The sequence below is a fragment of the Manacus vitellinus genome, unplaced genomic scaffold, assembly GCF_001715985.3.
Source record: "Manacus vitellinus isolate BGI_N305 unplaced genomic scaffold, ASM171598v3 scaffold_36_pilon, whole genome shotgun sequence".
Taxonomy (NCBI): domain Eukaryota; kingdom Metazoa; phylum Chordata; class Aves; order Passeriformes; family Pipridae; genus Manacus; species Manacus vitellinus.
The window spans coordinates 4,623,854-4,643,966 of NW_021940508.1; the positions used below are offsets into that span (position 1 = coordinate 4,623,854).

General features: G+C 42.0%; 2 protein-coding genes across 6 annotated transcripts in view; one reads left to right on the forward strand and one right to left on the reverse strand.

Moving 5' to 3' along the window:
* Positions 1 to 5: 5 nt before the first annotated feature.
* On the forward strand, positions 6 to 4,954 carry RAD1 (RAD1 checkpoint DNA exonuclease). Its single transcript, XM_008932057.2, has 5 exons — positions 6 to 236; positions 1,770 to 1,878; positions 2,520 to 2,778; positions 3,112 to 3,210; positions 3,527 to 4,954. Exons 1-5 carry the CDS (start codon positions 42 to 44, stop codon positions 3,708 to 3,710), a joined length of 846 nt encoding a protein of 281 aa, XP_008930305.1. The 5' UTR covers positions 6 to 41; the 3' UTR covers positions 3,711 to 4,954.
* An 8,191-nt stretch (positions 4,955 to 13,145) lies between these two features.
* The window catches only part of RAI14 (retinoic acid induced 14), an 88,383-nt gene continuing 81,415 nt past the window's right edge, over positions 13,146 to 20,113 (reverse strand). For 2 of the 5 annotated variants that reach the window (XM_029961541.1, XM_029961539.1), the window contains 5 exons: positions 19,895 to 20,013; positions 17,879 to 19,390; positions 16,951 to 17,100; positions 15,403 to 15,468; positions 13,146 to 15,150 (listed from right to left, as the gene is read on the reverse strand). In XM_029961541.1, coding sequence (XP_029817401.1) covers positions 15,073 to 15,150; positions 15,403 to 15,468; positions 16,951 to 17,100; positions 17,879 to 19,390; positions 19,895 to 20,013 — 1,925 coding nt within the window. In that variant the 3' untranslated portion in view covers positions 13,146 to 15,072. Of the gene's footprint in view, positions 15,151 to 15,402; positions 15,469 to 15,748; positions 16,213 to 16,950; positions 17,101 to 17,878; positions 19,391 to 19,894; positions 20,014 to 20,113 lie in introns of those variants that run through there. The other 3 variants (XM_018077280.2, XM_029961538.1, XM_029961540.1) reach the window with 3 other exon arrangements.

Consider the following 20,113-nt stretch of genomic DNA (forward strand, 5'->3'; position numbering starts at 1 on the left):
GTCCCGCCCCGCTCCCGTCCCTCCTCTCCCGGCATCCAGACATGCCGTTCTCGGCGCCGCCGCCTGCCAGCGGCGAGCCCTACGTTCTGTCCGCCAGCCTGGACAACGCGCGGCACCTCTCCAGCCTCCTGCGGGCCGTGCACTTCCAGGACCACGCCACGTGCTTCGCCACGGCCAGCGGGCTGCGCGTGACCGTGGAGGATGCCAAGTGCATCCAGGCCAACGCCTTCATCCAGGTGGGGCATCGGCGAGGCGGAGGGCACCGCTGTGGGAGACCTTAGAAAGCTCCCGGTTACCGCGTGCGTCCGGTTCTGGGCTCCTCAGCACAAGAAGGACAAGGAACCACTGGAGAGAGTCCAGCGGAGCCCACAAAGATAATTAAGGGTCTGGAGCATCTCTCTTATGAGGAGAGACTGCGGGAGCTGGGCCTGTTTAGGGAAGAGAAAACTGAGAAGGGATTTCATTAATGCATATAAATATCTCAAAAGCAGGTGACAGGAGGGTGGTGACAGACTCTTTCCAGTGGTGCCCAGCAACAGGACAAGGAGCATTGGCCATAAACTAAAACAAGAAGTTCCACCTCAGCATGGGGAAGAAGTTCTTTACATTGAGGGTGGCAGGGCACTGGAACAGTTGCACAGGGGGATCGTGGAGTCTCCCGCTTTGGAGGTATTCAAAACCCCCCTGGATGAGTTCCTGTATCACCTGCAGTAGGTGACCGTGCCTTGACCGAGGTCGCTGAGATCCAGCGATCCCTTCCAACCCTAAGAACCCTGTGATTCTGTGTATACCCACAGAGAAGGGGAGACTTTGGTCACAGTGAGGCTACCGTGTGGTGTCTGTGCTGCCGAAAGGCCAACCCTTGTGCCTGGTGTGTTCCTGCACACCTGCCAGCATGCTAGGCTGGCACTCTTAATGTGTTGGCACCTGCCAGGCCCGTGGCTTCTTCTGGCCATGCTGTGCTTGGATGCGCGAGCAAGTTCTCAGATTATCCATCTTTAAGTGGTTTTATTATGTCTCATCCCAAAGCCAAAAGCTGGGATTTATGTCAGCTACGAAAGAGAGCAGAGATTCACAGGTACTCGTCTGAAGTTACCAGCTGGGCTGAGATGGTTCTACTGTTCTCAGTGTGCCACAGGATGGGGTTTGCCCTCTGGATGGCAAATAAAATACGTACTGCTTTCCCAAAACCAGCTCACGTCACCCGGCTTTGTTTCTGAGATATTTCTGTTTCTGCAGGTGCTACAAAGCAGTGAGTGCCAGTGCCAAATGGGAATGTGTAGAGCAGTTTACCCCCATCAGGCTAGTCAAAGGCAGGATTCAGCACATATTTCAGTGTGGTGAACTCAGTGTTCGATTCTGTTCTTACATTCTTTTAGTATTTGAAATGTTTGTTCATGCTTTGAGCAAAGAAAAGTAAGTATTGTTTCTGGAGAAGGGTAACGCATTGTACAGTTCCATGAATGTTTCCAGCTCCAGAAGTAGGCAGCTTTAGGCTTTAACGTTTGTGGCTTGTTTTTAAAACATAAAAGTCAAGTGTTTAGGTTTCCATGCTTATGCTGTGCTACCTTGTTTTGACTGTGACCTAATTGTATTTTGCTAGTTTTGGGGATGAAGACCCCTTTTACTATAATCAATACTGTGTTGCATCTAGAAATCACTTTGAGTGGCGCTGATTTCTGCAAGTGAAAGCTCTGAATTTAAGGAAATAAGTGCAAACTGTAAAATAATTACAGAGACATCCCATTTTTCATCTCTTTAACTTACAGGCAGAGATTTTTCAGGAATTTGCTGTTCAGGAGGAATCAGTGATGTTCCGGATCAATTTGTCTGTTCTTCTTGACTGCCTAACCATTTTTGGAACCAGCTCTTTGCCAGGTGTGGTATATTTCCTGTGAATACTTGCAAGGCTGTGTGGGTGCTGCAGGATGCACTGTGTACTCAGGTGGAGTGGAGTGATACCATGGCAGCTCCTTGGGCAGTTCTACTGTTGCAGCTGTATATTGAACTCCACATTTCTCTGCCGTTTTGGTTGTGAATGACCTAAAGACCTAAATCAAGTGATTTTGGGAAACCAGATGTTCAGGGGGTGATTGTGTTGCAAAAGAAGGGTGTGACTGCAATGCAAGCTAAGCTGTATTAACTTCAGTTTGGGTTGCACAAATTACAACAGTAGTAGGACTGTTGTGATGTGAGCCACAGAGCCTCAGGACCATGGAGGATTTTCCAATTCCTCTGAACTAATTGTAGCATATATAGGTAACATTAACCTGCTTGGTAGATTAAATGGTTTGGATTTGAACTGTCTACACACAAATCATTTTGTTTTGCTGCATAACACTTCAGACTGTGTCTAGGAGGCTGCACTAAGTAATGTAAAGTATGTATTGGAGGCTGGACCAAACACACTGAATCAAATTGATCTGTGCCTCTTGTGCCAGTAGCATGTGAATTTTCTAAAGTGATCAAATGTACTAGGTTTTCTCTCTGCAGAATGTATATTTCATTCTCTTTTTCAGGAACATCAACGGCCCTTAGGATGTGTTATCGTGGTTATGGTTACCCCCTGATGCTGTTCTTGGAAGAAGGGGGAGTAGTGACAGTGTGCAAAATTAACACTCAGGAACCTGAGGAGTTGTTAGATTTTGATTTCTGCAGTACAAAGGTGGTTAATAAAATCATCCTGCAGTCAGAGGGGCTACGAGAAGCATTTGCTGAACTGGATATGACCAGTGAAGTTCTGCAGATTACCATGTCTCCAGATAAACCCTACTTCAGGTACTGGAAACCCTTCTTTCAACTCAAATGTTCATGCTTGGCCTCTGTTGGTGAGAACTGGAAGTTCTCAGGGCGGAGAGAAGGGTACTGCTTCATTTCAGGAAGAATTTCAATGAATATAGCGAGTCACAGTATGTAATCTAATTAACATAGTAAACAGTTTTCAACCTGGTAAATGTGACACTGGTTTGGACAGGTTAGCATTTTTAATTAAGGGGAAACAGACAACTATGTTTTGTGAGAGAGCCATTGGAATATGCACAGTGACTCATTCTGATAAGTTTTTAGAGAGCTGTGAGCAGGTATTTCGAGATGGTGCTTTTTGTCTTCCAGGTTATCCACTTTTGGAAATGCTGGAAGTGCACATCTGGACTATCCTAGGGACTCTGATTTGATAGAAGCATTCCACTGTAACCAGACTCAGACAAACAGGTTAGGAAGTCTGTCATCCATGCCCTCTGTGCCAGGTCATGCATTCTTAATGGGAAGTTTAAAAACTGTTCTTGCATTACTGTAACATTTATTTCACTAGCACGGGGGGAAAAAATATTTCCTATGTGATAAAAATCTGTGTCTATAATCAAAAGCTAAGTGTTAACAATATCAGTCTGATGTTGTTACCAAGTAAAGACCAAATAGGTATGTTGCTAATTGTTTTTTATTTATTCTGTGGCATTGTTTGAGAGTAATGTTCCAGCTCCTCTTTGCACAATGTATTTTTTTCAGATTACTTTTTTTTTTCCTGTAGGTACAAGATTTCTTTGCTTAAACCATCTACAAAGGCACTGGCTTTATCTTGTAAAGTGTCCATTCGAACAGATGCTCAAGGATTTCTTTCACTTCAGTATATGATCAGGAATGAAGATGGACAGATCTGTTTTGTGGAATACTATTGTTGCCCTGATGAGAATATTACTGAAGCAGAACTGTAGATGTATGTGCTGCCGTCTGTAATATATTTTTTTATTATATAAAATATGATATTTTTTTTACTAATTAAATGAAAGCTGTAAAGATTGATAGACTTAATATTGTCCTTTTTTTTTTTTTAACTCTGGAATAAGAAATCTGAGGACTTTAATTTTCTTCCCTTCCATTTCTTAGCTTGACTCAAAAAAACTGACTCCAAAAAAGCAAAAAGTGGAGTTGATCTCCTGTAGACACTGGTTGCAGCACAGATGTTAAAGTAGTGTTTGCTGCTTTTTACAGTGTTCTCCAAGAATTTTTGTTTCTGTTTTGTTTTTTGTCTTTGGCTTGTAGTAAGCAGTTACACAAGGGAAAATCTGAATACTAGCTGTATATTAGCCAGTTAACTTTCAGTGACTTAAAACCAAATTTGTCTTGAAAGAGGATAACATTTTCAAACTGATTTCTTAATAGCAGCAGGTGGTTTCTTTCTGGCAAATGCTGACACGTTTTGTCAGTGAAGCCACTAGGCTTCTCCTCATCTTGATTAATTCTTAATATAACTCAATTCCTTGGAATTTCATCAATACCAATTTACCATTTTGTCTGCAGTACTGGTGTTGAATTGGTAAATTGATACAGAAGCCAGGATTTACTTACTCATTACTCACAACTGTTCTGGCGACATCATCGTTTATTGGATCAGTAATTTATTACACATCTGCAAGAATACTGCTGCTGAAATGTTTCTGTATGTACATGACCCTGTTCCTACCCTGCTACTCTCTACTAGTGCTGTTAAAAACCATAAGAAGAGAGAAAAATTTCATATTTAAAATGATTTATGAAATTTGTTTATCTTCTCAGTAGCCTTTTTCAGCAACAGGAAGCACTTGTAAACTGGAGTTTCTACAGCCTTAGGCTGTGGTCAAGTTTTGTTGTTTGTCAGATGAGGTCCTGCTTTGCAGTTATGGGAAACAGTACATTTGTGTGTTACCAGGTGGATTGCTCCACAATCCAACAGAATCCTTACCAGGTGGATTGCTCCACAATCCAACAGAATCCAAATCCTTTGGGATTATTTTAAGTCTAAAATACTTTTGTTTGCCATTTTTCACATCTTCCTTATGTCAGCAAGAGTATACTTTCAGAGTGCACATTGTTAGCAGCTCAGTTTTGTTGTCTTCCATGCAAATCGTCCGTTTATTGCAATAAATTTTACATTTGAAAAACAATTACAAATTTTTGAACTACAGGGCTGATAAAGATACCTAATAATATTCTAAGTTACTCTTATTTTGGTTTTGTTGTTTCGTTTTTTTTTCCAAACTAAAGTATTCAGTGTAGGTGAACTTCCTTTTGGCTTACTGTTTCCATTTCTTCAGTGAAAGAAAAGGTGTGCTCTCATTGGGAATTATTAATGTTATCTTTGACTACCGAGTGTTAAGACTGATTTACATAATCTCTGGGTGACAGGATAAAAATGAAGCAGAACACACCACTTTCTTAGTGTGATTTATTTCAGAGTATCCAAGTTCCTTGTATTGTCTTCAAAGACGTTGCTGTGGCTTAAAATTTGTAATTTTATATGATTGCCCACAGATGCACTGTGTTATTCTTAAAATAGTACTTTTAATGATTTCTTATATAACCTACCAACAGTGATCATGGAAGTAAAGTTCTAAGAAGTTAGAACACCACAAAATACCAGAAAGTAACTGTTGCATTTCATAAATGTTAGGTATTACAGACATGCATGGTTTGTGCAGGACTTAATGTCTGTACTCCAAGCGGGCTGAGTCTGGTCCTAGACTCATGTAGGTAGGGAGATGCCTGTACACCTTGTGCTTTCATGGATATGGTTCTAGGGGAACAAAAACATGGGAATTCTGAGCTACAGCCTCAGTGCTGTATGGCAACAAGTGGAATTAGGATCCATCTGCAATGGATTCTTTTACATCTCTACCCTCAAACACAGTAACACATCCTTTTGACCTTGTAAGTTACTTACATTCTGCAGACCTCCATTGTGCCATTAGATTTAAGTTCCTGCCATACTTTGCATGAGATCCAGAACTCGGGTTAGTTTAGTACTTTTTCTCTCTGCTGTTTGACAAGTCTCTTCCCCTACAGGAAACCTGCAGCAGAGGATATGTTTATTTCATGTTTTTTCGTTTAATAATATCACAGTTCCTGGGGTGGGAACTGTAACCAGCATCTCCTGCCCAGGTTCAGTTAGCTGTGGTAGGAGCTGCTGGGCAGCTCTGATGGGGCAGCACTGGGGCTGTGGGCATCCCAGATCAAGGAGCCATAAAACAAATTATTTTGATTCATGCTTTTTAGAGTAAGAACTGACCTCAGGTCTTCAAGAAAGCATTTCTTTGATCCTACCGGAACACAACTACAAAGCCTTGGGTCCCCCCAGACTGCAAAGATACCAGAATTCAAAATAATGCCTTTGGTTCCTGGTCCTGACAGTCTTTATGCAACAAAACACCAACGATGCCAGTGCTAATGTTATCTCCTGCCTCCCAGCACACTGAGTTCTTGTGTCTCCTTGGCTTTCTACAGCCATTTGGGTCTGTAAAGACTGTTGAGCACAAAATTCCTCAAAATATATTGAGTTCTATACCTCTTTTTCAAAGTTAGTTGTGGGAAAGAATCCGTTGTTTAATATTTATTAATGGATTTATAAGGAAATAATATTCTTATATACTTGACTAGACTGGTCTTTAGTTGGTTAGTGGAGCAGCTGGAAAAGCTGAAATAAACCACATGCTGTTTCCTCTAGATGTCTGTTTTTAAGTTCATTTTGTAGCAGCTTGTAAACCCCTAAGAATGCAGCAGGTGAGTCTTACCAAAATAAATATGTAGAAACTGTGTAAGTAATTATAGCAGCGCTAAACAGTACTTTTCCTGATAGAACACTAAACAAATACAGAATTATTTTTAAAATGGAGCTCTTACAGAATAGACACTTGATGCCTTCCTGTTGAGGCAGCAGCTCATTTTGATGTGAATCTGTCTTTGAGGGGGGTCAGGACTGCTTAGGTATAAATGAAGGCGACAACAATGTATTCAGCCTCTTTCTACTCTGCTTCTGTCTTTAGCTGGGCTCTAACGAGGAACAGGACAGTGCATCAGCATTGCTAATTAATTGTGGGGGCTCTTCAAGGGCGTGGGTGTTGGAGGGAAATGTAATCAGGTGGAGTTAACAAACTCACAGGAGTGAGAAGTGGGCTTGAATATCCACCACAGCTGTGAATGTCAATCTATGCAAGTATCTTGGAGAACTGCATCCAAAGGAAGTCTAGAAAGAGCTGAACTGCCCAGGAGAAGCTCCCCTTTTGTTAAACTGTTGAAAATCTGGGCAGAGAGATGATGGAAATTTCAATCCCATTGCATTAGTATTTGAGGTGGGGTAGTGGGTTGGGGTGTAGGGGTGGTGGTGTGTGTGTCTGGGTGTGGATTAAAAATTTCATGGAGAATTAAGCAGCCTCCCACCCTTCCAGCTCAGATGGGACTCTGGGGTTGACCAAAAAAGAGCAAGTGAACAGAAAGCTGGAGGCCCTAGGTCCATCTGTACATATGTGTGGATCTTCTCCCATAAATGCCAGTGGACTGTAGCAATGGGTTTGCAGCACTGAGGAAGGCAAGAAGCTGCTCCACCCAGTCATGCAGTAATTGCAGAGAGGTTGCAGTTTGTATACTTTTAAGCCTAATCAACAAGAAAGGAGATTAACTCCCTGAAACAGACAGCAGCTAACAAGATCTGACTGATGTCCAGCATAAGAACTGAGAGAATGATCAGTCGATAGAAGATAGAATAGTAATTAATAAGAGAACTATGTAACTTGTAGCCAATGAACATTAATGCCTGTTTGCTGATGCTTAGGAATACATCTGGTCCAGGTAGCTCTCTTTGCAAGCTGTAGTCTGAGATACAGATTGAGCTCTGGGTGGGAGATGAAGAGTGGTGATGGGTGACACCGTCCAGGTGGATGAACACAGAAAGTGGGGGCAGGAGCCAACCTGGGAGGAAGGACCAAAGGGTATAAAAGCCCAGAGGTCCTTTGTTTGAAGTCCCTCCTTGGGGGCACCAGCGTGAGCTGTTTCAGTGTTACTGCACTGTGAATAAATTGCTTTATGAATGAGACATCCAAGACATGGGAAACCTGGGGTCTAACTGGTAAGGAAACCTGGTCTGAGTGGGGTGTGTAAGGGAGTCCAGCAGGAACCTCTCTGGTCACGAGCCACCTGTGGTGAAGGGGCTTTGATCCCAGCAGTGAGTCCCTGGTGTTGGGAGTGTGACTGCCAGAGACTCTTGTGAATGGTCAGGCTGGGGAGTTTTCTTAACACAAGAATATATAAATACAAAAAAGTTTTGATAGTCAGTGTGCTTGATTTGTGGAATATCACTGAGCACCCAGGTGTGTGCAGCTGGAATAATTAATCAATGTCTCTCTTGAATGTGTAACTACTGGTGTGTTGCACACTGGGTAATGACTCCCATTTTTCTGGGCAACAAACTTTTTGGAGATCTTCACTCTCCTCATAAAATAAATAAGGGTATGAGACAGGTTCCAGAGGAGCTGGGGTATACCTGGGCTGCTACTTGCACACAGGACTGGGGTGGGTGTCCCTTGAGAGCAGTCACTCTCCAGAGCTGACCGAGGCTCCCAGAAATGCTCCCGGAGAGGCACAGGCTGCACAGAGCTCCTCTTCTCTGCTGTAACCCAGACCGGGCGATCCCATACGGCTTTAATTATGCAGATATTTGCAAGGCAACATAGTGCCAGAGGCTTTAATTATACAGATATTTGCAAGGCAACATGGTGAGGCATATCAGCCAAAGTATCTGCAGAGGAAACTGCTGTCCCTCGCTAGTCTGGGCCACTGGATGGTGATGATTTCTTCATGTGGCAGCAAAGGCAGGAATTTTAGAAACGCTGTGGATAGCAGACAGCCGCCCTCAGGCAGCACAGGACTCCGGGCCAGTCTCACTCCCACCCCTGCTCCCAAACCCTCCGCACACGTGCTGCACACGTGCTGCGGGAGGGGACAAGGCAAAGAGGAGCACTGCCAGGGAGCACCCTGCCCTCACCACTGTGACCTTCCAGAAGGCACTCAGCTTTGAGACACCTGTACAGGCATGTCTGCACCTGGCTCTGCAATGTCTGTCCAGCTGTGCTCACACCCAGCTGTGGCCTCACCAACTGCTGAACGCAGTGCTGTTCTTTTGAGAGCTGCGCTTTGAATAGCAAGAATCTAGAGGAGCTGTTTCTAGGAATGGGACAGTGAAGACCTTTGTGCTTGTAGTTGTCACTCCCCACAGTTTTCTAGCTGTGAGGGAGGCTTGGAGGGGAAGGAATGCCAGGTTAATCTCTCAGGAATGTTTTGAGGTTTTTTTCCTTTTAGCCTGGAAAATACAGCTTAATCCCCCTTGCTCCCCAGACTTTTCTTTAGGGGGACATCTCCTGGTGGACAGCAAAGTGTTTAAAGAGAAGCAAATGCATTTTTGCTTTTGCAAATGTCCAAACATTTTTGGACAGAGCTTCTGAATGTGCAATGGGTGTGGGACTGTTGCTACTTTATGACATGGAATGCAACAAGAGTCCCGTGGGCCTGAGCCCAGCCATCACTAGGGATGATTTTGGCTAATCCCAAGAAGGGTGACCACAGTGGAGCAACAGCTTCCCATACAGGTATATTGGTGTTTTGATGCCTGTTTCCTGAGGGTCACTGGGTGCAGGATACCATCTGCAGCATCTGCCCTGGGCAGGGTTAACACTAGCACACCCAGGCAGGCAGGAGCAGACGGCCACCCGCTGGGACGCAGGAGACGGCTTCAGCCCTGAACTCCTTGCAGGAGATGATGTCACTGAGATGTGACTGTTTCCAATCTCCAGCTGCTGGTAGGAGGCCCCATTACCAACTGTCTGAGCATTTCAGGCTGTTGGAAAATGTACAAGGAGGGCCAACACTGTGAATCTGGACAGATCAGCATGCAAGCAGGCTTTTAAAAATAATAGACTGAAAAAACGCTGATTGTGTTAAACTCATCAATAAGACCCAGTCAGGGCAGCCAAAGGTTTGTAAACAGCCACAAATGTGCTCAAATTCGCAGAATCAAAGAATATTTTGAGCTAGAAGGGACCCGGGATCTTCAAGTCTAACTCTTCAGTGAATGGCCCCTTCCAGGGATTGAACCCACAATCCTTGGTATTATTAGCACCAGGCTCAAACCAACTGAGCTAATCTCAGGGTTGCCATAAAAATATCCCAGGAACTACATGTTGTACCTCAAAATAGACCCTCCTGAAGCCACCAGTGGGACTGGGGACTGGCATCTGCAAGACTAAAAGAACAAACCTTTGCTCGTTGTGCAAAGGCAAAAACTGACCATGAGAGGAGCCATATGTTAGTGACACACCACGAAGGATCCCACCACTGGGTCCAACACAACAGAGGCAGTCATTTCATCTTAGAGGGGTTTCTGTCACTCACTGCCATAGCCTGGGGACCTCAACACTTGTAGATGTCAAGCAAAGCCATGGCTTTGTCTCCAGTAACAGGCTAACCTTGTAGATCTAGTCTGTGGCTACAAAAATTCTAACTAAGGCTTCCTCAAATTAGTAAAAATTTATTAAATCACAGATTTTAATTCGATTCAGCTGCAATTCACCACTGTAATTCTAAGATAGAGAGTTTATGGAAATGACTGTTGAAGAGAATTAATTTGTTACCGCCCTGAGAAGAAAACGGGACAAACCAAAATAAAGTATACTTCTAGTCTGTACTGAGTATCTCCATTACTTATGTTCAAAAGGATCATGAAGGATCCAAATAGAGGAGGAGGCAGAGGTGAAGAAAAGCATTTGAAACTTTGCTTCTATGAAATGCTTTGCTGAGAATTAGTGAGCACCCAAGAGCACCCCCAGTGACCCATGTCTGCAGAACCAGACAGCAGTGCTAAAGATAAAGGTTTTTAAGGTACTCGAACTTTTGAACTGTAGCTTGACATTAAATTCTGTGGCAGACCAAAACCACAGTGACCTAAAAGTCTTGCACCCATTCCTATTTCTTCGAAAAAATTTGCTGTGTTATGCTTGTGCCTGCAGAACATGTGCATCACATCTGACTGCTACCCTGAAATCTCCAGACCTTTTCCACTCATTTATTCAACATGCAAAGCTGCTCTGTGGCCTGGATTCCGAGATGTCCCACAGCAGCAGTCTGAGGCCCTGACCTCAGCTACGGGAGGCTGCTCCTCCTCCAGGACTTGCCCTGCGCTGCTTGAGTCAGTGATTCTTCCCTGAAGCATATGGGTCTCTGCCATGTTTAAGGGCAGACTTGCCTCAGCCTTTTGTGCCTGCCTTTTGCTCAGATGAAGGCTGGCATCAGCATGAAGAAAGCCACAGGATGCTCTGGTGGGGCTGCCCCAAGCAAGACCCTCCCTGGGGACAGCTCAGACAGGCAAAAAGCACCTGAACAACCCTGTTCCAGTGCCTCAAAACAGCTTTCCTGCCATGTCCCACATGGTACTCCAGCCTCTTTGCTTACCCTCCTCCCTCCTGCACACTCTAGGTTGGTACTCCACACTGCAAAAGCCCCTCAGGGAGTAGATTTATGGTCTAAACACAACAGATGTGCAGCAGCAGTAAATTATATGTAGCGCTTAAACACTCAGCAGTGAAATCACATACCACCTCCTTCCCCCAGCCAGCCACTCTTAGGAAAACTCATGAAACATGAAGTGGGCTTTAACAGCTCCATGTAGTGCTATGGCATCTGCCAAGGGGTTTCTTGCCAGCTTCTCCACCAGCCCTTTCTTGGCTGCTTCTCCTGGGCCACTGCGTGGTTTGCTGCAGCACACAGCAGCGTGGTCTTCCCTTGGCTCCTGCTGTCCTGTGCTGACATATAGCACATCACTGTTTAGTTGACTTGAGGAGAGGTAGGAAGGAAACTAGCAGGCCATTCTGCCATCACTGAGCCCCCTGCTCAGTCAGCATGGGGGAATATTATCTTCATACTTGTGCCTCTATCCAGGAGGCTCCAGCAGGGCATCTGGTGTGCAGCATGCCCACGGAGCCAAACTCATCTAAGAGGATCAACCACCCTTGTGCTCAGGTGTTGGCTCTGTGCCACTATGTGCTGCTGAAGCCAAAAGATCTGTCCATCAAGGAGACAGGGCACACTGCAAGAGGTTCTTGCCCGATGGCTGCTGAAATCTCCTCCATCATCTTCCCATGTCCATCTGGGTTGGCAAAGGAGGGGGCCTGTGACAGCCAGGTGCCAAATAACCAGGGCAACATATGTGTACAGGAACTTGTCCTTAGTTTATCCAGCAAGAAAGAGGGGAAAAAAAGGTTAAAAAAAAAAAAAGGTGATCTTAATGCAGATCTAAGATGATGTTTCCTCCCAAATTTCATCTGAAGGCTGCTATCATGATTTGTCATTATTATCTACTGCGACAGGGTATAGGATGGGTGAGAAGAGCCAGTATGCTTAAGGTGTCTGACCAAATCATCACCATTGTGTGCAAACTGCAGTGTGTGTTTGACAAGGGCAATGTTCATCCCCAGTGCCCATACATTTAGGGGGGAGGAGGGCAGGAACTGGCTATAAAAATGCTGCCCAGGAGAAGACCCATGCTGTCATGACTGACCATACAGGAGGCCAAAAATAAGTGTGGAGGTTTTAGAGTACCAGCATAGGCAGACACGATGTACCCCACCAACCCATGTTTTGCATGCCAGTTTGTCCTTCTTCCAAAAAAACTCAGTGCTGAGTAGCTTACTCTTGAGAAATCTGCCTCAAGAGGCTAAAAAGCTACTTGAATCCCAGGACGTAATCACAAAAGTTGTAATTCCTGCTGTTTGTGTGTTCCACCCTCAGACAGGAAGATATTGTAGCAAATAAGTTACTGAAAAGCCAGTTTCTCCAACAAAACCAAGGAGATGATAAAAGGCAATGGGGCTGTATAACTAAGTTTAAAAAGTACACATATCCATATATCCATATGCATATACACATATATATAAATACTTTCACTGTAGTTCTGTGTGTGAAGTGCTAAGTGATAGAGAACCACAGTTTTGAAAAACTGTGGGACATCACCAATCTGTGCTACTGCTCTAAGGTAGTTTTAAACTTAGCTGGAATGCATGCAGTGGCAAATGGGAAAGCTGTATTACCTCTAATGGGATGTCCACATGAGAAACGGCTCTGAACTTACCCATCAGTTAGAAGGCATCATCTACAGAACTGATTATGTGGGGTTTTGACTGGGTCCTATTCTACCTAACAGATCAAGATAGTTAATAACGAAGTTGCAATTTCAGGGGGAAAGCCCAGTCCATCTGACATGTACCTAAGCATGAGATATTTAACACATTTGTACTGCGTTAGAAGAGTATAGTGAGATTTCCCTCAATACAAAAAGTAAATGAAGACACAAGTGAAAAAAAATTGGAAATAGTTTATTTGCTGCATAAGGAAATGTCTTGTAAATTACATATAAAGAAACCTGTTATGCTGTAGTATATAATTTCCAATATTCCACAAAGATAATTGTAATAAATATACAAACCAAACCCAAGTAGAAGATTAAATCCATCAGGCAACCTACAATATGGTTCATCAAGTTTTATACTTTCAGCATTAGCATGCTTAAAATCTTGTTCTTTTTGAAGTGATGCAGCAAAATTCTTTTCACATTTCTTTGGAGCGTTTTCAAAGCTGTCTAACTACAAAATACTGTTCAAAATTAGCTGGCATTAGTTAAACCACTCAAGAAAAGTAACACCAAGGTCTAACTGATGCAAAGGTGTCATTTTTCCTCTTGCTTTTAAAATCCATCTAGTTTTGCCAGAGTTAGGAATTATCTGATATAAGTGCACTATGAGTCCAGCCAGCCTGAGGCACTGCCGACTCTTGTCATATTATGACTGTATATAAACTTCATAGATTATATAGCTCTGAAAGGTTTCTCCATTAATAGAGACATATCCCCATAGAATAAAAAAAAACAATACCATATTGAAGCTGCAAGCTAGTTAAAATGGTTGTACCCTCAAGTGCAGTGTGTGCTTAGAAACATTTTTCCATAGTTTCATTCTATCCCACATCAGACATTTTTATTTGATTTTAGATTTAGAAGTGCTGATAAAGGCTTTACTGATGCTTCTAGCCTCTAGAAACAGCATATAGAATTTTTTTGACACCTTCTGCTGTTCTCTATCTACAGTTTCTAAATTTTTTCGAAACAGCAGTCTGAATTGCATTTTAGACTTCATTGCTGTGGACCACACTGACAGACAGGCCTATTATTCCGTACAAATCCCTTACAAACTGAAAACACTTCACTATGCTTCACTATTACTGAATACTTGGGGGTATAAACTCTCTAAAACACAATTACCTAAAAATATTTGTTAATAAGCTTAATGCAAATATTATGTAGAAAAATGGTTTAGTTACAAAAAAATTCATTAGAGGGCCAATAAAAATATACTGAAGAGAAGATCTTTACAAAAGTGAGGTTAGGAAGTATGAGGCATTGACATTCACTGTAAACATCCTGTGTTCACTAGAATCCCTTGTCTAAAGTACATGTTCTGGTTTTGTTCCTGAGCTTCATGGCCAACACTTGCATAGACAGCTAAACCTATCATAAAGGGTTGTTTATACAGACAGTTCTGTTTGTACAGAACTTCAATAAACTAATGCTTTGAAATAGTTTAATTGCACTACCAGGTAGTTATGGAAACTCTGAAGTATGGTATGTACTCAGTGCATTGGGTGGATTGGGACAGCTACCTCATAGTTTGTTAATCTTAAATAATATCACACTAAGAAGTGTAGCTGTTTGACGTTCTGGCTTAGCATAAATATCTACTCCTGCTCACTGCTGCAAGGCTTGCTTCTGCTCTGCCAAAGACTGCATATGGCAAAATGTCAGGAATCTGAGCGCTACAGCATCAAACATCCCCAGTAACAAGATGCAGCTTATAATCAGTACAGAAGACCTCACAGAGAATTTCACCTTTACCCAGGCAACACGAGTGCTTTCCTCCAGGTTAACCTGCTTCTATTGGAGGAAGCTGGAAAGTACTTATAGGGTAAACACAATATGGAGTGGCCTAAGTAAAAAGTCTGAAGAACATACTTGCATTTTGGATACGAAAAGCAGGCATATGTTTAGTTACTGCACATAGAAATGCACGTGAAAGTGGTACAGACGGACAATTATATCCCCCTCACAAACAGCACAATAACACAAAAGCAGCAAATTGCCAATTTTAAATCTTATGTTAAGGCAAATCTAGATAAACAACCATAACAGGATTAATAAAAATAGGGAGTTTTTCTTGGCTTTTTCTTTGTTTACTTTTTCTGTGATTGGCTTTTACACATTGATAAAATTTGCTTAAGCACTTTCTGGACATCTTCATCCATTTGACCCTAGACAAGGGGAGAAAGAAGAAAAGATGATTGATCTAATTACTGTACCTCAAAAATAGTTTGTCAATATTCTTAAAGAGTAGAGAGCTGCATGAATTCAGTTTCCCAAATGGAGCTTAGTTTGTGCTTGAACTGTCATACCTTTTGGGAGGGATGTCTTAGATAAAACACACAAAGTTCTTACTAGATCTGCAGAAGAAGCATCTTTAATTAAAATACCAAGACTGTGTGACTGACAACATGCAACCATACCTGCACAGCATAGAGAAGATGCATCCTGTAAACCGAGACAATTTCCTGATGTTGTTTTTTTGTTTCCTAGAAAACAGTTAAGCAGAAAGGCATAGAGCATTCAGAACTATTAATTCAGGACTCCTCAACTAGATTTACACAGGGGAAATTACAAATCAGTCTTATGCAATGCACTGAAAACCAGCTCCAACACTGCTGTGCCACTAAGCAGCCCAAATTTGCTCGGAAGCATGTCCATGAAAATGCTGTAATTCTACCCCTCCCAATAAAAAAGCTGGTGAGGTAACATCAGTTGTAGGAAGTGCTGAGTTGCAAAGGTGTGGAATGAGCACATACTCTACTTCCAAGTTTATCAGCAACCAGAATTGAGAAAAGACTACAATATTCTGAACAATCAATTCTCAACTGCAACCAAACTCTTCCCTAAAGACAATGACCCATCTGTCAGAGGTCTTAACCCACAAACCCCTCAGTCAGTGAAAGCCAGGCTTCCTTTTAATGATCACAGACTGCCACAACCCAGAAGCCATCTTTCCAAATAAACATGAAGCTGCTAGGAAAGCTAACCTACAAGAGGGAAAGTGATTCTGTCCTGTTTTAAATACTACCCACTTTCCTAATATGCTGCATACCTTTGCACCTCACACTACTTCGCTGGTCCTTAAGCAGCGGGAAATGAAGGATCCTTTCAGACATGGAGGACTGGAATAAGAAACTGCATTCTGAGTCTGAACAGGATGCAGTGTGCAACTGTCTGCCTACTGTTTCTCCCTGCTGCAAGAGTATTTTTCTGACTCTTCTTTCTTTCTGCTGGGGAAGGTAGGAAGGAGACACCAGTTAAGCCATTTAGCGTGTCAGTCTGGGAATTCTCCCTCCAGAGTCACTCTACAGCTCTCTACAAGGGCCTCTGATGGGCATTACTTTCTTTTCATCCTCAAAAGTGAATTAAAGTGCTCCTTCGGGCAGGCAAGCTCTTGGAAATATCAGTTAAGACTCAACCCAGCTTTGAGGATTGGACCTTTCATGCACAAACAAATATAATTAAAAAAAACCCTCTGTAAGCAGTTCAGAATTTCAGAGAATTAACTGTGCTCTCCATAAACAGATGGATTTGCTTGATTTGAAACCTCATGCTTTCGGTGAGTATGTCTTCCAGAAAGCTTAATAAAACAAAACTACTTCAGCTGATGAATGTTCTTGGAAAAATGCACAAATCCCCTGCACATTGGTCATACTTTTCCACAAAACAGGGTCTCGGCAGCAGGTTTGGTCATTAGATTCCACTACAAGAATTTTGTTTCTGTATTGGTCTGAGAAAAATATATGGGAAAATAGCTTGCTTTAGTTAGGCTTTTTCTAAAGAGAAATTTGTGACTTGCAGATTCCTAGATGTTTCAGTGAAACAGAGAAATTACTGAATTTCTGGATGAAAATACCCTCCCGTGTACTCATTGACTGTATTGCATTTTAAATAAGCAGAGTGAAGAATAGCACCTGTATCTTTGGAGAGCTGGGACTAATGTTAGGTTTACAAACTATCACACTTACAGTCAGTTGGTTTTGCAACTGCTTCACTTGTTGTTGTAACACCTCCAGCTGCTGGCTTTGTCTTTTGGGGGCACTGGTGGAGTAGGAAAGCTGAGAAAGGCTGTTCAGTGCTTCTTTTAATTTGCTAATTTCCTTGGACATTTCATTGATCTAGGGAGGCAAAAACCAGGTTTTCATCAGAAGATGCAAGGCATACTGTGTTCCTGTGAGTCCCATCTATGAGTTATTTGTGACTTAAATTTAAGAATGGGGAAAAACAAACTGTAAATAACTCAGTGGACAAATAGAGACATCATGTAAGCAAAGGGTTACAATGCTTCTCTATCTCCCATCCTAGTCCAGTCTATTCAAAATGGACTCCTTGTTCTGAAAAACAGCAATATTTACAAAGAAGGACTGCATTTACCACCTTTACAAATTCTGCTGCTGAATGCAAGACACAAATATAACAAACACAGGTCACCTATTCACAGCTAGCAGAATGCATAGCTTTTTATAAAGGAATTTGTAGTGATAGAAATGGTTGCTGCAGAGGAAACTTAGTCAAATCATGCTATGGTTGAGATGATACAGTAATATCACAACAGTGAATTTTTGCTCCTTCCTGATCTTTTCTCCTCTGGAATCTCTTCCTGCTGTAAATCCTACTTTTTTGACCTCAGTTGCCTAAATAGTGTGAACCCAACCCAAGCAGAATTTTAAAGAGGTAAATTGAAAGATCATGTGTATCTCCACAGGAAAGGGAAATCAACTGCAAAGTTAAAGATACTGAAAACTTCTTTCGACTTTAAACCCTGAATTTTTGGATGGGCAAACACACTCAGAAGTTACCCTTGAACCAACATCATTTATGAGATCACTTGTGCACCACTCAACGTGTTTTGCAGCCTGAACTCATACTACTCCTGCACTGTAGTGAGTTGCTGACCTTTTTATCTTTATCTTCTTCTAGTTTTGATGAGTTTTTCATTTCAAGAAGGGCTTCTTGAACTTGGTGGTACTTTTGCTGAAGATCAGTCACCTCCCGCTCCTTTGCTTCAAGCAGAGTATGCATACCTTCTTTTGCTTCTTTCAAGTGCAAAATTTCATTTCTCAGTTTCAGAGCATCTAAGGACACATTTTCCTTCTCTCGCATTACATCCTTCAGTTTGGATGACAAAACACTGACTTCACCCTCTAGTGATGACTGGAGCTTTTCATATGTAGCCTTGGGTACCATAGCTTCATTAATTGCAGCTTTTTCTTCCAGTAACTCCTTCTCTAAGTTTCTTAATTCACCTTCCTTGTTGTTAAGCTGTTTTTTGAGCTCATGTATTTCTTCCTCCATTTCCTTTATAGTATTTCTGAGTGCACTAATCACCTGGCGGTGTTCAGTAATTGGCACAGAGTTTTGTTTCTGAGTGTCTAACAGTTGCTTTAGTTCTTCTGCTTCATCTAAGACTTTTGTGTACTGGGATTTCATTTCTGATAACTCATTTTCTGCTTTGTATTTCAAAGAATTTGTTACCTCCATCAGTTTCTCATGTTCTTCTCTAGGAATGTAGTTCAAAGCTATATCATCTAGAGTTTTTTTCTTCCTAAAGTCTTCAAGCTCTGTTTGTGCTTCTTTGTACAACTGAGACAATTCACTAAGTTGTCTGTTGAGGTCATCTACCATTCTGTGCATCACATCTTTCATTTCTCCAGCTTCAGGACTAGATTCCAGCTGTGTCTGATTTGTCAGCTTGTCCTGTAGCCTTTTAATTTCCTCTTGCCCTTCTTTGTACCTCTCAATCAGCAATGCTTTCTCTTGATTAATGTTATCAATAACTGAACAATATGAATTCTTCATTTCCTCACACTCTTCCACAGACAATTTGCTTGCCACATTCTGCTCTCTGTCTTCAAACTTTTTCTGTAGTTCTCTCACTTTTTCTTTTTGTCTTTCGCTTTCCTCCAATGCTTTCTTCAATTCTTGCTTAAGTGTTTCAACTTCTGCATATGTAACTTTCAACATACTCAGATCAGAACTGGTTTCTTCACTTTCAGAGGAAACAAGACTCAGCTTCTTTTGCTTTTGTGCATTCAAGGCGTCTTTCCCAGCTTCCTCATACCTGTTTGGAGTTTCTTGGAACTTGAGGTTAAGATCAGAACCATTTTCTGAAATGTCTGGGCTATTTAAACGATCTGTTTCTGGAATTCTAGACTGGGCCTGAGATTCCAGGTGCCTTCTTTTGGCTTCAGAATTCTCTAATTTCCTCTGCACATCCTTTAGGTCTTCCTGGAGGTACCTCATTTTTACTTCTCTGGGGCTTGTCAGTTTTTCTTGGGTCTTAGTGGCATTTAATGTAGGCTTCAGCTCCTGAGCCAAGAACTCATTTTGTCTATCTACTGTTTGCTCAAACTCTGTTTGGGTTGAATAAGATTCTACAGCTGAATCCCCTTCTTTAGGTGTTCTTTCCTGTCCAAAAAGAAACACGAACAATTGCACAATAAATACATGGACAAGATTATATTTTTTTTAGAATAGAATAAGCAAAGAAATACTGCTACATCCTACAGAGACAGATGATTAAAGAACCATGGAAGAAAGTTTTAGAAAAATTCAAAGCCCAGCTGCTACCACTTAGTCATCTGCAGTGAGAGAGGACAGTAAGTGCCAAGGTCGTCTGAAAGTCTGGGCTGATCTCCATAAGCTAATAATCAAAGCTATGCAAATTAAAATTCTGCTAACCCAACTGCTAACATCTTTTAGAATGTGGCTATCATAACAAAGTTATTCAGTAATTTATGGAAAAAGTGAGAAGATAAAACACTGATTTAATCCTTTGGGGCAGAGTGTTTCCATGATCTTACAAACAAGCTCGTTAAATTATCTTCAGAGTACAACTCTTTAAAACAGTAAGAAGCTCTTTGTTCTGCTAGCAGATTAAGAGAACACCAGAACAGCACAAAAATATGCCACCTGTAATTTGTCCTGCAGCTCCTTATTGTGCAATGTCAAAGAAGCAATTTTTGCTTGCATCAACAGCAGTAGATCTTGTTGGTCAGCTTCAGAACTCACATCCAATAAGCTATCACCACCTTCAGAGAAAAAAAAAAGAGATTCAAACGCTTTCGAAAAGCTGAAATGCTTTATTTTATGCTTTATTTTAACATTTAAAGTTAAACAGTTTGTTCCCAT

Coding starts and splice junctions, on each gene's coding strand:
- RAD1 (XM_008932057.2), top strand. CDS start 42: ATGCCGTTCTCGGCGCCGCCGCCTGCCAGCGGCGAGCCCTACGTTCTG. Junction 1,879..2,519: donor TGGAACCAGCTCTTTGCCAG/GTGTGGTATATT, acceptor TCTCTTTTTCAG/GAACATCAACGGCCCTTAGG. Junction 2,779..3,111: donor CCAGATAAACCCTACTTCAG/GTACTGGAAACC, acceptor TTTGTCTTCCAG/GTTATCCACTTTTGGAAATG.